A 15365-nucleotide genomic window follows, 5' to 3' on the forward strand; every position below is an offset into this window, starting at 1 on the left:
GGCAGGATGGGACATCCTGAGGGCAGCGTGCGTTCCCCTGGCTGTGACAGTCAGTCCTGGCCAAGCTGTGCTTGAGGCAAATTATATTCTCACCCTCACCTTCATAGGCTTCATCTGCCACCTTTTGTGGCTTTAAACATTGCTGAGATGAAAGCTGAAGTTCTAAGGGCGCAAAACCTTGTTTCAATGAGAACTAACACCACATTCCTTGCGTGATCAGAGAAACGTAGCGCAGCATGCGAGCGCCTGCTCAGCTCAGGATTGTTTTCCTTCATTGCCCTGGCAGCACAGGGACAAAATAACCCACGGGGGAGCTGATTCTGCCTCTATTTACGGTGACAAGCCGGGCTGAGGAGCCCCAAGCAGGACAGGCCGAGCTCTCCCCACAGGCCCTGTCGCCCTCGGAACCGTCGTGCGGCGGAACCTTGGTGCCGCGGCCCGCGGGGCGGCGCCGGGCGGGAGCGGCGCGGCAGCGATGGCGGCGGCGCGGCAGCGGGGCCCGCGGGGCTCGGCCGTGCTGGAGCTGCCCCGCGCCCCGCGCTTGGTCTGCGTGGAGTACCCGGGGCTCGTCCGGGACGTCGGGGCCATGCTGAGGACGCTGGGAGGAGAGCAGGGGGTGTCGCGGGTGAGAGGGGCCGGGGGGTGTGGGGAGGGTGAGGGGCGAGATCTCAAGGGGATGGGGCAGGAGGAGGCCGGGCCAGGGAGAGCCTCCACGGGGACCCTCTGTGTGAGTCGTTCCAGCCCAGCATGTCGCCACCAGGGCCCGTGGGTGGTTTGGGGGTGATGCGGCTTCCCTGCTGTCCCCGAGCAGGGATTCAGGCGGTGTGCAGTAAAATCATGGAATCCTAGAATGGTTTGGGTTGAAAGGGACCGTGAATTTCATTCGATTCCACCCTCTTGCTGTGGGCACCTTCCACTAGACCAGCTTGCTCCAACCTGTCCTTCCAGAGATGGAGCAGCCACAGCTTCCCTGGGCAGCCTGTGCCAGAACCTCCCCACCCTCAGAGGAAAGAATTCCTTCCTCATATCCAGGATATTATATTTTTGATTCATTTTTCCTGATAGCCAGGATGTGAGTGGCCGCACACCGCTGTGATGCGGGGCAGCAGTGATGCCCCTGGGGCTGTGTGAGGTGCCCAGGGCAGCGTGTGGGGCTGGGGGCTGGCACAGGAGCGCAGGCTGTGCGGGTGGCACGCTGACAGGAGCTGTGCCCCCCTTGCTGACAGATCTACGCCGACCCTGCCAAAAGGCTGGAGCTGTATTTCCGCCCCAAGGACCCCTACTGCCACCCCGTGTGTGCCAACCGCTTCCCCACCTCCACCATGCTGCTCAGGGTCACGAGGAGGAGCAAGAAGAAGCAGCAGCTGGACCCCGAGCAACAAATCCAGCCAGAAGTGCGGTTTGAGATGGAGATTCTTGGGATTGTCACCACTGTTTACAAGTTCCAAGGTAACCCTTGGGATTGTGTGGTTTAGAGATGAGTGTGTTTGATGGGAAGGGGAAGTGTTTCCCCCTAAGCAGTTGAGGACTGGAAGGAAAATCAAGTTACAGCCTGCTTGCTGGATAAACCTTTGCATAAACTTGTCAGACTCCTGCTCCTGGAAGTTCAGTGTGAGAGATATTGTTGGATACAAAGCAAACTTCACAATGTTTTAACTTTTGTTTCTTACAGGAATGTCTGACTTCCAGTACCTGGCAATGCACTCTGGCCCTGATGGCAAACAAACCTCCATGTACGACAAAGTCCTGATGCTCAAACCAGAGAAGGAAGAATTTTTCAACAGAGATTTACCTCTTTACATCCCACCACCCATTTTCTCACGTCTGGACACTCCTGTGGACTATTTTTATCGCCCAGATATACAGCACAGGTCAGTGCCTTTTCTCATCATTCATCTTTCATGTGTTTCACCCTTTTCATTTGCTGCCTTGTGCTGTTTTATCCCTCTTGATTTGGCACAACAGAGACAAAAACCCACCAGAAGCTGCCTGGCAGGGGCAACCTCGGCAAAATTCCACGTGAGGATTTGCCAGGTGAGGGGAGCTGGGCATGAGGTGAAGATGATGCCTCTCCCAGCTCACCTCACACATTATGGGATGCAGGACCCAGCTCCTGCCTGCTCCTGAGGCTGGAGTCAAGGGCAGGGTTTCCAAGAGTTGATGCCATGTGTTCCTGGCCTCAACTGGCTTTGCTCCAAGAACAATCTGGGAGATCTCCCACAAGAAACATCTTTCATTTTCTCACTGTTGGCCTTCAGTGGCACTTTTTAAAGGAAAAGAGATTTCCAGATTGAGTGGGTACCTGCAGTTCCCTCTTGCTTTGCCCCTGTCCCAGTGAGTAGCTGCAGTAGCTCCAGGAGAGCAAATGCAGAGGGTGAAGCCTTTCCAGCACAGATTTCATACAGATCATGCCTGAGTGCTGGAGGGTTTTCTGCCAGCCAGGGCTGAGCTCCTCTGTCAGTGTGCAAATTGATGTAGTTTAGAAGTTTTGGGATTTATTGAAATTGAAATTTTCTTTCTTCAGTGGTGCCACGAGAGTCTTTTATGGTACCAGTGTGTGATCAAGGGAGGTTGAGCCAAAGTTAAACCAACCCAGCCAAGTCCCTTTTGTTTTTCCCTGTTCCTTAGGGAGGGATACAACAATCCCCAGGTGTCTGGTGAGAACCTGATTGGCCTCAGCCGGGCCCGGCGCCCACACAATGCCATCTTTGTCAACTTTGATGATGAAGAAATCCCAACCAAGCCCCTGGATGCTGCTGTACAGAACTGGAAGAAAGTGTGCACAAATCCTGTGGATAAAAAGGTGGAGGAAGAGCTGAGAAAGGTGTGTGCCTTACTCCTGGTCTGAGCACTGTCCTGCAGCAAGCTGGGGAGGAAAAACTACATTTTTCCCCAGAAATTCTTGGTGATTGTGAGTGCCTGATACAAGTATGAGTAGATGCTGCTGACACTGCTGTGTTCATTTCAGTCCTGCAAGTCAAACTTTGGCTTAACTCACATCAAGCCCTACGAGTTCTCACAACCAATAGCTCCTGCTGAGGGCCAAAGGCCCTGCTATGGACCCGAGTCTGCTTGGAAAGCTGCTCTGCCTTTGGGAGCCCCTTGCCACTGTTGTGTGCTTGTCTGTGTGTCATTGCAGCTCTTTGAAGTGCGTCCCGTGTGGTCTCGCAACGCGGTCAAAGCCAATATCAGTGTCCACCCAGACAAGCTGAAGGTGCTGCTGCCTTATTTGGCCTATTACATGGTGAGTGCTACGTCTGTGAGCGAGGCAGCGTCACCTGGCTCTCATCACCACCTCTCTCCTGGTCCTCTGCCACTTCAGGGTCCTGCCACTAAGTACCTGAGCTTAATTTAATGTGAAGAGACAGGGGGAAGGAAATGCTTTAGAGCCAAAGTTGAAGCCAAGGAGGACTCAGTGACTGTTTGCTCTGCAGGTTCTAATCACCTCTGCAGGCCAGGCAGGCACTCCAAGAGACTGTTCACCTGGCAGTGGTGAACTTGGCTGTGACCTTGCAGGTTGGTTTGTAAAAGCACCACAAATATTTGTGCTTTGATGCTTTGATTGCCAAGTGTCTAAATATATTTCAGTGTATAAATATTAGCATGGCAAGTGAGCAAAGAGCTGGTAAAACAAGTATCTTTGGGCAATGAGGGAAAATATTAGAACTTTCCAAGGACCTTGCTACTGAAGGAAGTTGCAACACTGTGGTGCTTTCTTGTAACCATCTTCCCTCGTGTGTTTGTGCAGCTAACAGGTCCTTGGAGAAGCTTATGGGTCAGGTTTGGCTATGACCCCAGGAAACACCCTGAAGCAAAGATTTATCAAGTGCTGGACTTCCGAATTCGCTGTGGAATGAAATATGGTAAAAGGGCCCAACCCACAGAGCTGCTCTCTCTGCTTTCTGGTTAATCCTGGAAGTATTTTTCTTTTTATGTGTTTTTCAAACTCTTTTGCCATATTTCTGCTCTGATGAACATGTCAACTTTGGAGCTCCTGGCTTACTGTAGTTCTTTTTAAAACTCCTGTAATACTGTCTTTCATAGTATGCAATAGCTCTTTCCTCATTTGGCACATTCTGAGCTCTGCCTTTCCTCCTCCGTGTGTTCCAAGCCCAAGTGGGTGTAGCAGAGCATCCTCCTCCTCACTCAGGGGAGGCACCAAGCAGGAATTCTGGTGCTCACATAGCAGCTTTTCCTCAGGGACCTCAGCATTTCCTGCAGGATGCTGGTCTCAGACCTTGGATGTGAGGTTCCCTGCACTGATTTTGCAAAGGACAAGTTGAGGAAAAGGAGTTTTTGATGCCATTTTATAAGTTCATGACAGAGCTGGCATCCACTCACTGACATCAGATCACGTTTCCAAGTTAAAGGGTTTTGTTGATCTCCCCACCCTGCTAAAACCAGCCTATCCCAACGACCAGCCTGCCCTTCCCACACCAGTGTTCCTGAGCTGGGGATGTTCTGCAGAGGGCTTGCCCTCAGTTCATGACTGGATTTTGGTTTTCACCTCTAGGTTATGCTGCTACTGACATGCCTGTGAAAGCAAAACGCAGCACGTACAACTACAGCCTGCCCATCACTGTCAAGAAACAAGGTATGCTGGGCCAGGAGGGCTGCCAGGCTCTTCTGCTTCTCTTTTTGCCTCATCCTAGTCACAGGTGGTGAAGCTGAGTTCCTGTATTCTAGCTGAGCCAAAACTGGAGTCTGTGTTCTGGTTATAATATTGCCGCTGTTAAGCCAGAGAAAAATTTGCTGGGAAGTGTTGTGGGAGTTTGGCTGAGCCCACAATATCTGTTAGCAGGCAGGAGGGAGTTGTGCAAGCCACACTGGGAATTCAGAATTGACTGAGGTGCAGAGAATGGGGGAGTTCCCTTTTCTGTGTCAAAGGAGAGTAGAAAAGGTTAAAATTATGAACAAATGGGCTCTGGAAAAAGCTGCCCAAGTCAGCACTTTTCCTGGGACTGTCCAGTAACATCTCTGAAGAACGAGCAAAGCACATGCTCTGTTGCTGCTTGGTCTGGTTTTGTTGAATCAACAGAGAGAAGTGACAGTCCAATATGAAAGATGTCCCTTACCAGGACTCTTTGTTTTCCTTCCAGGAAGTCACACAGTCAGTGTCCATGACCTGAAACAGGGGCTGGGTTCAGCTGGTACATCTGGGGCAAAAAAGCCCCCCTCCAGCAGGTATAAGCTCAAGGTAAGCATGACTTTCTGTACCAAAATCTTGAAACATCTCAGTGAAATAGGGATGATCCCTGGCTTATCAGTCATCAAGGGATCAGCTGTGAGTGAGCTGATGTGCTCAGGTTTGCCTAGGAAGCTCCCAGTTGGATATGGCACTGTAGAACACCACCTGAGTGTATTTTGTTATATGCTGCAAAGTGGGATTGGTGCTTTCCACCCTCATCTTAGATGTAAGGAGTATTTTGCTTCAATTGATAAAATTGGAAGTTCATGGGCAGTGAAGTGCAAAAAAATCACCATGTCTTTACGAGGTCATGCTGCAAAATCCAGCAGGGTGGAATAAATAAATAAATGAGTCATACTATTCCTTTTTTGCTAGAATGAAGCCCGTGATGCACTGCTAGGCAGTGACAGGCTGCAGACAGAGCTGCAGGCTGGAGAGGTGAAGTGTGTTCTCTGCACAGCAGTGCTGGTGTCACTGTGGCTGCAGGGACATTTTGGGGCAGTCCTCATTCAGCTTTATCTTCTGCCACATACAGATCTATGTTTCTCTTGGAAGTACCATGTTCTTGAATCAGCCCATTGGCAGTGCTTTTGCCATGTTACACCATAAAATGCCCATGAATCCTTTCCTTCTTTCCTCCTCTTAGGAATCCGTCTACATTTTCCGAGAAGGAGCCTTGCCCCCTTACCGCCAGATGTTCTACCAGCTCTGTGACTTAAATGTGGAAAGGTACTGCTCTCTGACAGCTGAGTCTTAGAGACAGATTTCAAAGCCTGTTGTTTATACCCTGTCCATTCACCCCTCTCCCTCTGAGCAGGAACATCCGAGGTGTTCAGTTGCTCAATAAAAACAGAAAAGTTTTTTCACACATTAACTTCCTTTCCCATCTGACAATTACCTGGATAACCAACTGTGCTCTTCCAGCTCAGTGAAGGGAAATGGAAGTACAGCAGTGTGTCTCATTTGAAACTCACACCTGAGTGCAGAAGATTAAGGTTTCCTTCCCTTTTGCTGCTCTTTAGCCTGCAGAAGATCATCCATCGGAATGACGGCACGGAGTCGGAATGCACGGAGCGGGACGGGTGGTGCCTTGCCAAGACAAGTGATGACCTCAGGGACAGCATGTCCCTGATGATAAAGCAGATCATCAGATCCACCAGACCTGGTAAGGATGCTTTGAACATGAGGATGTTGTACTTGGCACTGAGGCAGAAGTGTTCCTGCATCCTCTGTAGCTCATTCCAGTGTGGGAGCTGAGGCTGCTGGCCTGCAGTGGGAATGTGGGGTGGTGTTAGGGATGGCTGGGAGTTAAGGTTTTCTATTTCATCTTCCCAGTATCAAAAGCCCTTCAGCTTTTAAATGTCTTTTGCACAGTGATAATCAAGATCTTAATTCTGACTGATATATCTGTTGGTGGCATTTTACTTTTTACTGATATTATTGATTGACCAAGAAGTGAGAAAATTATTTCTTCATGATGCTGGGCCAAAGCAATAATATCCCAGTGAATTTGGCCAGAATGAGGCAGGAGAGGAGGCACAGCACTGCAGCTCTGCTGCTGTTCTGCTCTCCTTCCTGGACTGTGGAGATGGATTGCTCTGGGCTTGATCAGATTCTGTTAAGGTGTGCAATATTAGCTGTGCCCCTGAGGCTGCTGCCTGCCTCTCACACGTTCTGTGAACTCTACTGCAAATGCTCCCAGGTTGCACTGAGAGAGGCATCACAGTGTCTTTCTTTCTTCCCAATTTAAGCTCTTTTCTCAAATACAACAAGCAGTGAAGATGGCAAAGAGCAGCTGGCATACGAGTCTGGAGAGGATGAGGATGATGAAGAGGAGGAGGAAGAGGACTTCAAGCCTTCTGATGGGAGTGAAAATGAAATGGAGACAGAAATTCTGGACTACGTGTGAACTCAGTGAGCGGTGTGGCTTCTGTGGACAGAACTCTCTCTGCTCTTGCTCCTTGAGAGCCAAGGGTTCAGCATCAGGATCTGGGAAAGCAGAGCTTGTACTAAGCTGATGATGTTCTCTCTGCACTGACTGCTGGTGGGCAGCATTCTGGATGTTTGGGAGCCACTGCCTGCGTTTTCAGAATTGCTGGCTGAGAAACCCTCCAGCAAGCTCAAGAAACTCCCAAGAGTGAGCCCAGAATCCAAACCAGCTGGTAACACACCAGAATATGGGAGAAGCTGCATTCCCAGATCTCTCCATGTGTGGGAGTGCACTCTCTCCATGTGGAAAATAGAAATGGTGCCTGAGGAGATGCTGGGAGAAGCTGGAGTCCCCAAGGCAGGGTCTGCCCTTCTTCTTGTCCAGAGGGAATGAAAATACTGAGCCATGCCTTCAGCACTGAGCCTTGCTGGTCATCTTGGAAATAAAGCCAGCAGGAAAATACACTTTCTGGCAGTGAATAATTCCCTTCATGGGGTGCAGTGTTTGTTGTCCTCATTACCTGATGAACTTCTCAGGTCTGTTTTGACTTCCCCAGCTAGCAGGTCCCAAGGACTGAAGGCAGCTGGCAGAGCTTCAGGTGCACAGAAGTTGGCCACTGCCAGCTGCATTGCTCCCACCAAAAGAAAGCCCCAAAAATTAAAGAGCTACTGCCGTTTTCTAGATCTTAGGCATTCCCCAGCACACCTGAAAGCCAAGCTTTCTTTTTTAAAAGGATTTAAGACCTTCTCTTCAGGTCTCTCTTCAGGACCCCCTACAGGTGGGGCTGTTGCTTTTAAAGCTGTTACTTGTAACAGAAGTAGTAAACCCAACAAATTATAAGCAGAAATGCAACAGTTTCAATTCACGGGTTCAAAGGAATGAGGTTCATTTCAAAATTGAGCCAAACTCCTGTTTTTCAAAACAAAGTTCAACCCACCAGAGTGAACACAAAGTAAGAACTCTCCCACAGTCAGGCCTATCCCTCGTTCTCCAGGAAGGTGCTGGCATTTTGGGGAAGGAGGACAAGACAAGCCCTGCCTTGGGGCAGAGACGTTTGAGCATCAGTATTTTATTGCAAAGACTAATTACATTGCTGTGTACAAGTCACACCGGGCAGTGTGCTCCTTCATTGAAGTGGTACAAAATACATACGGTACAGCCCGTCCCCCCGGTGGCACCGGCGGGAGGGGAGGGGACAGTCCCAGGGTGGGCAGGCACGGAGCAGAGGGAACACCCTTCCCAGGGGTGCTGGTGCCCAGGGAAGAGGGGCTTTGGGCAGGGGGGAGGCAGGAGGCTGCCCCTGCGTCAGGGAGCCAGCAGCTCCCATCATGTGCATCATGGGCAGCACTGCCCGAGGGGCCATGGGGCTGGAGGAGCTCTGTGCCAGCCACACTCACACCCAAGCAGCCTCTTCCTCACCAGCCCCAGCCCCTGGAGGGTGGTCCCTGTCCCGGAGCAGGGGAAGGCACCACAACCACCTGGGAACGCTGGCGGATTGGGAACGGAAAAGATCTGCTGGAATGGCGCACTTAAAAAACAGAGCTGGAGCCAGGAGCAACAGAAGGTCCCCCTTTGGTTAGTGTTTCCTACAATGATTAAAACAAGCATCTCTGCCCCTGCTTGAGCAATTAGTGGTAGAGAATTTGGGAGGGGAGGCTGGCAGGGTCTGCACCCCGTGAGCACAGCACAGCAATGCTGCTGCTGCTGCCAGCATCCCTCCCAGCAGCCTTAAATACCAGAGGGGGCACAGGACAGGGACTGGGCTGCAGGGCAGGGGGAGGCTGGATTAGTAAAATGTACAAGTTTGCCTCTTCTATTTACAACCAATAAATACTGGAAAAAAAAATCAGTAAACTTTTTTGTTTTATACAAAAAAAAAAAAAAAAAAGTCTCATTGCTTCTTCTCCCGTGGTCAGTGTTTGAAAAAGTCCGGTTAAAGCCCAAGGTGAGTGGCACTTTCTGTGGGTCAGGCAGTGGCAGCTGGGGCACCTGGAGCACTCTGAGCTCTCTGGCCCCTCCCGTGCCCACACAGACCCAAAGTCTCTATTTACACAGTTTCACACAGAACTTTGCTCTCCTCCTCCTCAGGCTGGCAGCGCTGGGGGCACGGCCCGAAGCTCCCCCTCGGCAGAAGAGACACTGGCATTTGATCTTTGGTGCAAGTTTGAACTGGCCCAGTCCAGCTGGAGGATGGGCTGGATCGGGAGACGAGCGAGACCATGCAGGCTTCCAGCTGAGGAGAGCACGAGGCACCCACTCCATCGTGGCACAGCCACAGGCTCCTCCACGGGGCTCAGCACTGGTGCAGGGCTGCATCCTTCCAGCTCACCTCCCAGCCCAGGGCATCCGTGGCTTCTCCCAAGGGATGGACAGGCAGAGCAGCGTGGTGGTGGCAACGCCAGTGATCCCAAGGAGGACAGACGTGGAGGTAACGCTGGGAAAGCTGGGAAGGAGGCTTGGCAGCTCCTTCCAGGGTGATGGTGGCTCCTGCTCTGCTCTGTCACACAGCCCCTCTGCAAGTCGCTGCTCCTCGGCTCGCTCAGACACAAGGCACCTACGGCAGAGGCGGGCTCCAGCTCTGGGCTGGCCGGGCTGGCCGAGTGTCGCACCGTGGAAGGTTAAAAAAAACAAAACAAAACAAAAAATAGACAAATCCCCCCCCACTGCTGCCTTCTTGTGTAGAAAAAAAGACCTGATTGGAACGGGGGCTTGTGCAGAGAGAGGCAGAGGCCGACACCAGGTGCCCAACTCTCGGCTCTGGGTGCGGAAGGGAGGTGCACGGCCGTCACCCGTGGGTGAGGGTCACTCCTCTGCCCTGCAGGGTGGCACAAGGAGAGGCCACAGCCAAGCCCGGAGCAGCTGCCCCCAAGGCCCCGTCGGTGATGGGTGGCAGTGGGGCTGAGGCTAGAAGATGCCCTTGGCGATCTTCAGGCCTTTCTGCTTCATCCTGGGCAGGGTGGAGCTGGAGCCGTGCTTGATCTTCACCCCCTTGGAGAAGCCCCGCTTCTTGAGCACAAAGTCATAGTTGGCAGCGGAGTTCATGGCGTAGAAGACGTTGGCGTTGTCGGGGATCTTCAGCTCTGGAAGCGAACAAGGACGAGGGTCAGTCAGGTGCCCTTTCCTTGAAAAGGGACCAGAGTGGGGCTAAGGTTTGTCCCCAGGTGCTGGGACGCCTCTTGTCACCGCTCATCCCAGCTCAGCCCGGTGCTGCCCAGGCTGCAGGGCCCCAGGAAAGCCCCCACACCCCAGCACACACACACACCTCTCTCCTCCGAGATGATCTGGACCAGCTCATAGTCTTCAGGCCGGTCCCCATCCAGGTTGTGTTTGGCCATGGCCTTGCGAATGACCACAGGGGTCTTGTCCTGGCTCGTCACCTGTGAGCACAGAGCACCGTGAGCTCAGAACACTGCTACAGCCTCCTGCTCCTCCAAAGCGTGCCATGCCCATATCCAAGCAGGACAAGCCACCCACCCCTCCCTGGGGAGGTCACTAACCAGGATGCTCTTGTACATGTTGCCGTTGTCCACAGCCAGGCTGACTCGGATGATGCAACAGTCATCGACCTGCTGGTTGTAGAGGGGCAGCGAGAGTGAGGAGTAGCTGGAGATGCCGGAGACCGAGCGCTTGTGTGTGCGGGAGGCCGTCACCGGCGTGGAGGAGACGGAGGAGGAGGAGGCACTGCTGGAGCCTGAGCCGATGCCTGACGTGTCCAGGGAAGAGAGGGAGGTGGATTCCCAGAACTGGAGGGCAGGGAGGAGAGGGGATGCGGAGGACACAGTGGGTTTAGCTTCTCCATCGGCCACAGACGGGGCGTACCAGCGCTGGGGGAGGGAGGCCAGAGGGATCTCACTGACCTGTGACAACGGGGGACCGACACAACTACAGCCACCGGAGGCACGAGAGCCTTGCCGTGCTGCCAGAGCAGCCCCCGGGCCCCCCACCCGCTCCCCCCAGCCCCAGCGCCAGGGCGGAGGTGGGACAGTCCCCACACGATGGCCACAGCGGCCCTGCGACCCCTGGACCCTGTGAGCTGCCACGTACCTTCTTCTCCTGGCAGTCGGGGGACTCGGGGATGAAGCTGATGTTGATCTCCTCCACGTCAGAGCTGCTGGAGCCGGCAGAGGTGACACTCACTGAGTCAGTGGCGTCCCCACTGCACAGGTACTGCCCACACTTGAGCTGGTCGAAGGATTTCGAGTGGGAGCTGCCGCTGGCACAGGGCTCCGTGCTTGGTGGCTGCCGGCTGCCAGGAGAGAGGTGGGGCAGGTGAGAAGGGGGCAGGGTGAGGGTGCATTTGGCTGGCAGGACAGCAGGCGGGCCCGCCTGGTCCCCTGCAATGTCCAGCCAGAGATGCCCCACGCTAGCCCCCACCTCCCGCCGGGGACTCACTCGCTCCATCTCTTGATGATGCCCGTGTTTTTCTTGGCCTTCAACGTGTTGCTGGCTGACTCTGACAGTGGCTCAATCTCACACGACAGCCCATAGCTGGGAGGGGAGAAAGGAGGGTTTGAGCTCCCTGTGCTGCCACCAAGTGTGAGGCAGGCAGAGCGGAGAGGGGAGCAGGGGGCAGCTGCTGCTGTCAGAGGAGATGAGTGGTGGGACCTCCCGAGGCACCAGCAGAGCCCAGACCCCTCTCACTCACCTCTCGGCCTCGCTGAGCCGCTCCAGGCTGTGGAACCACTCCACGAACTGGTCCTCCTGTGTGAAGCTGTAGTTGTTGCAGGCTGACTGGAGCAGCTTGATCTGAGCGATCACTTCAAACTCCTGCAGCAAATGGAAGCCATGAGAACAGAATCCCCTCCCCAAAACTGAAGAACACAAAGGAAAAAAAGGAGAGGGATCAAGCCCAAAGTGACTGGCACAGCCTGGGATTGCACCAGGTTAGCCCTGCAGTGCAGGGCAAAGCTCTCACCTTCCTTCTCTTCTCAAAGTTGATCAGCCCACCCTGGAAAAGAAAAGAAAGAGATGAAGGTCAGGATGGAGCAGGCAGAAGAATATTGCTCCCTCCCCCGTCTCTCTCTGTCTTGCTGCCACTGCAGTGTGAGTAACCCTGCTGAGAAAAACTAGCCCATCTCCTTGGGACAGAGGTGGATGGGCAGTGTTGGGTATGGGATGTGGGATACAGGATGTGCAGTGTGGGATACAGGATGTAGTGTGGGACACAGGACACGGGGGGGACCAGCCTTCCTTTTATCAGCCCAGGCTCTGGGAGGAAGGGGAGGACAGGGAGGAGGTACACACATCCAGGAAATCCTTCATGGCCGTGTCCAGCATCACCAGGTCCGTGAGGAAGGTGCCAAGGTAGGGAATGGTGCCTTGCATCACGCCCTGTGGGGACAGAAGGGAGAGTGGGGTCAGCAGAGCTGGGACCAGCCTGGGCAGCTGCTGGGGACGGGGCACAGGGACAGCCCTGCCAGACTCACCATCTCCCGCTGCTGCTGCTGCCGCTTCTGAGCCCTCTTCGGGTTGATCTCCAAGGTGGCAAATTTGGATGTGCCCTCCTGGATGGTGGGGAGAGGTGGGATCAGCACAGGTGGGAAATGGCACTAATACCTATTAGCTAAAATTCACACCCATTTTCATTTATATAATTTATCATTATCATTTATATCACTGTCATTGTAGGAAAGAGGAAGGAATCAAAGCTTTTTTCATGGTTCACAGAGAGGAGAGCCTTAGCGGATAGGAATTGCTGCTCTCACTTCTGTATAAATGCCTCCCTAATGGGATGTTTTGTTCCCTTTTGCATTTTGTTTCCTCTCAGTCCCTAAACCAGAGCTAGGCTGGGATCTGTGGAGAAGTTCCACGTGGAATACAGGACGTGGAACTGTCCTGTATTCTGCAGCCTTTCACCAACTGCACCACCTCACCTGGAATCAAGGGGACTTTGCACCGGACTGTTAACATGCAGCTGCCTCTGGGGACAAGCTGTTCTGGATCCCATCCCAGGGCTTATCTGCTCCCTGAATTGATTTGCCAGCTGCAAGTAGTAAGTTTTGGGTGGAGAAACAGAAATTCCAGCCTTGGTCTGAAACCTTTGCCTGCTCCCCAGACTCAACACACCCTTCCTGCACCCATGCCTGCCACTCCAGCAGCTCTGCCAGGGCTTCATCCCTGTGGCTGGAACTGCATGGAAACCTGAGCTGCCTGCCAGGAACAGGGCAGTGTGGGTCCTCCTTCCCCCTACCTTGATGAGAAGCTCCCGGCTCAGCGAGTGGTTGTTCTCGTCCGAGAAGATCTCTGAGAGCTCGTGGAATGTGCGGAAGCTCTCCCTGCGCAGGGGGAACAAGGGGAAAAGTCAGCAATGCTGCCACGGTGGGGTTTCCTCCTTGGGCTCTCTTCTGCTACCCGAATAACCCCAGTTATGCTCAGTTCCAGCTGGGCCTTGCTGTTTGGGAGCTATTGAGAACTATTTGGGAGCTATTCCAAGGTGTTTCACACGGAAGGGTGAGGGGCTTTTATTTCCTCGCCCTCCTGAGGTCCCTGACACCTCACACTGGTCTCTGGGTTTTGGGCACACTCCAGGAGGCAATGCTGGAGCTGAGGTGATCCCATCAACACACTCAAGTGCCGCAGCATATTCTTCCCCTTGGAAGCAGCCCTGCAGGAGCTCCTTACCTCAGGACCTCGTCCCAGGTCTTCTTCAGCCGGTGCACGGCGTTGCACTGCAGGGCCGAGAGGATGGCTCGGAGGGAGGAGAAGTTCTTCAGGATGCGGCACTCCTGAGGGCAGGCAAGGACATAACAGGATTGGGGTTAAAAAAAGCTGCAGGGTCTGCTGGTATTCCAGCAGGGCAAAAGCTCGTTGCTTGGGTGGAGGTGGCAGGGGAGCTGTCCTACCCGAGCCACTTCGATCCACCGCTCCACCACCTTGGCCCTCTGCTGTGGCTTCAGGGACCTGTCCCCGAGACAAGTGGCAATGACACAGTTGGCCACACTGTTGAACTGGGAGACTGTGGCACGGATGGTGGGGGCCAGGTGCTCTTTGCCCTTCTTGTCCCTCTGGGACCAGATACAGCCCAGGCAGTGGTAAGGCACCACTTTCTTGAACAGCTCCTGGAAGATAAAGGGATGGAGAAGGGTTTCTTGGTGTTCTCTGGGGAGAGAACAGGCAAGAAGGAAAAGGGATGGGAAGAGCCAGGCCTGTGCCCAGAGCACCACTGAACCAGCTGGTGGGTGACTACTCACAGCATCCATCAGTGTGAACTGTTCTGCCACCATCTCTGGGGAGAAGGAGAGGAAATCTGGCTTCCCATCGCTGACCCCGTTCTCTTCCACCAGCTGGAAGGTGCAGCTGCTGTGGTCCACGGCTGCAGGAGACAAGGGTGAGGCTGAGCACTGCAGTGCCCACACCAACTCACACCAACCCCCTGCCCACCCACACCCCACCTCCCGGGCTCTTCATCCCATCTGGCTTCACACCTCCAGCAACAAGGCTCAGCTAAAAGGATAGTCATTTTAAACCTGGGTGCAAGTGTCTACAGAGGATTAAAGGCAGATTAGCTAATCCACTTAAAAATCCCACTCTTGCTGCAGTTGGATTGGCTTCCCAGTGAACCCCCACCTAGAGTTCACAGGTGTCCAGCCACGCGGCTCAAGTTTTGGAGACCCTCGATGCCAACCAGCAGCATTCCCTCCACCTACAGCCCCAAATGAGCCCTACAAGCCGGGGGAGCACCCCACCTTCTGCCTCGGCCTCGCTCTGCTCCTGCTGCTGGAACTGGGCCAGCAGGATGCGGGCTCGGCGCTCCAGGTCGGAGCCGGGGATGTTGTGGCGCACGTAGGAGATGAGCTGCTTGAGGCAGGCAAAGTCGGGGGGCTTGCGGAAATCCTCCGAGTACTGGTCCAGCCAGGCCCCCAGGATGGAGGAGATGGTGCTGCAGGAAAGGGGGGAAACACAGGCAAAGAGAATCAGGTGCCAGGAGAAACCTGTGTGCACCCCCACGAGCCCAGGAGCAGCGCTGGGATGACACATCCCTCCCAAAGAGCTGCCAGCAGAGCCACCACAGCACGGGCAGACTTACTTCTTCAGCTCCATCCTCTCGTCCACAGCGTGCCTGGCGTGGTCCCCATTCGCCTGCACGTGGAGTTTGCCATACCTGGTGGGGCAGAGGGGAGGCAGTGAGCACCCTGCACTCAGCTGCCTCTCACAGCAGCCTCTTTCCCTCCACATCATCCCCAGCTCTGCCAAGGGGTCAGGATGAGCCTGCTATGCCGTGTCCTGCTCTCCTCCCTCTGCCACAAC

General features: G+C 53.9%; 2 protein-coding genes across 6 annotated transcripts in view; one reads left to right on the top strand and one right to left on the bottom strand.

The window, feature by feature from the left end:
• Positions 1 to 434: 434 nt before the first annotated feature.
• On the top strand, positions 435 to 8990 carry GTF3C5 (general transcription factor IIIC subunit 5). Its single transcript, XM_038156152.1, has 11 exons — positions 435 to 625; positions 1227 to 1449; positions 1673 to 1871; positions 2629 to 2824; positions 3140 to 3244; positions 3749 to 3863; positions 4514 to 4594; positions 5100 to 5197; positions 5835 to 5917; positions 6211 to 6353; positions 6940 to 8990. The coding sequence occupies exons 1-11, from the start codon at positions 476 to 478 to the stop codon at positions 7095 to 7097; spliced, it is 1551 nt and encodes a 516-aa protein (XP_038012080.1). The 5' UTR covers positions 435 to 475; the 3' UTR covers positions 7098 to 8990.
• Positions 8168 to 15365, bottom strand: part of RALGDS (ral guanine nucleotide dissociation stimulator) — a 63865-nt gene continuing 56667 nt past the window's right edge. For 3 of the 5 annotated variants that reach the window (XM_038156150.1, XM_038156147.1, XM_038156151.1), the window contains exons 4-18: positions 15145 to 15219; positions 14804 to 14997; positions 14309 to 14430; positions 13961 to 14176; positions 13740 to 13843; positions 13309 to 13393; positions 12545 to 12622; positions 12363 to 12449; positions 12034 to 12066; positions 11764 to 11885; positions 11511 to 11606; positions 11163 to 11364; positions 10616 to 10975; positions 10381 to 10495; positions 8168 to 10198 (exon numbers count right to left, since the gene is read on the bottom strand). In XM_038156150.1, coding sequence (XP_038012078.1) covers positions 10023 to 10198; positions 10381 to 10495; positions 10616 to 10975; positions 11163 to 11364; positions 11511 to 11606; positions 11764 to 11885; positions 12034 to 12066; positions 12363 to 12449; positions 12545 to 12622; positions 13309 to 13393; positions 13740 to 13843; positions 13961 to 14176; positions 14309 to 14430; positions 14804 to 14997; positions 15145 to 15219 — 2065 coding nt within the window. In that variant the 3' untranslated portion in view covers positions 8168 to 10022. The remainder of the gene's footprint in view (positions 10199 to 10380; positions 10496 to 10615; positions 10976 to 11162; positions 11365 to 11510; positions 11607 to 11763; positions 11886 to 12033; positions 12067 to 12362; positions 12450 to 12544; positions 12623 to 13308; positions 13394 to 13739; positions 13844 to 13960; positions 14177 to 14308; positions 14431 to 14803; positions 14998 to 15144; positions 15220 to 15365) is intronic. The other 2 variants (XM_038156148.1, XM_038156146.1) reach the window with 2 other exon arrangements.

This window comes from Motacilla alba, chromosome 17 (assembly GCF_015832195.1).
Source record: "Motacilla alba alba isolate MOTALB_02 chromosome 17, Motacilla_alba_V1.0_pri, whole genome shotgun sequence".
Classification (NCBI taxonomy): domain Eukaryota; kingdom Metazoa; phylum Chordata; class Aves; order Passeriformes; family Motacillidae; genus Motacilla; species Motacilla alba.

Coding starts and splice junctions, on each gene's coding strand:
- GTF3C5 (XM_038156152.1), top strand. CDS start 476: ATGGCGGCGGCGCGGCAGCGGGGCCCGCGGGGCTCGGCCGTGCTGGAG. Junction 2,825..3,139: donor TGGAGGAAGAGCTGAGAAAG/GTGTGTGCCTTA, acceptor GTGTCATTGCAG/CTCTTTGAAGTGCGTCCCGT. Junction 3,864..4,513: donor TCGCTGTGGAATGAAATATG/GTAAAAGGGCCC, acceptor TTTCACCTCTAG/GTTATGCTGCTACTGACATG.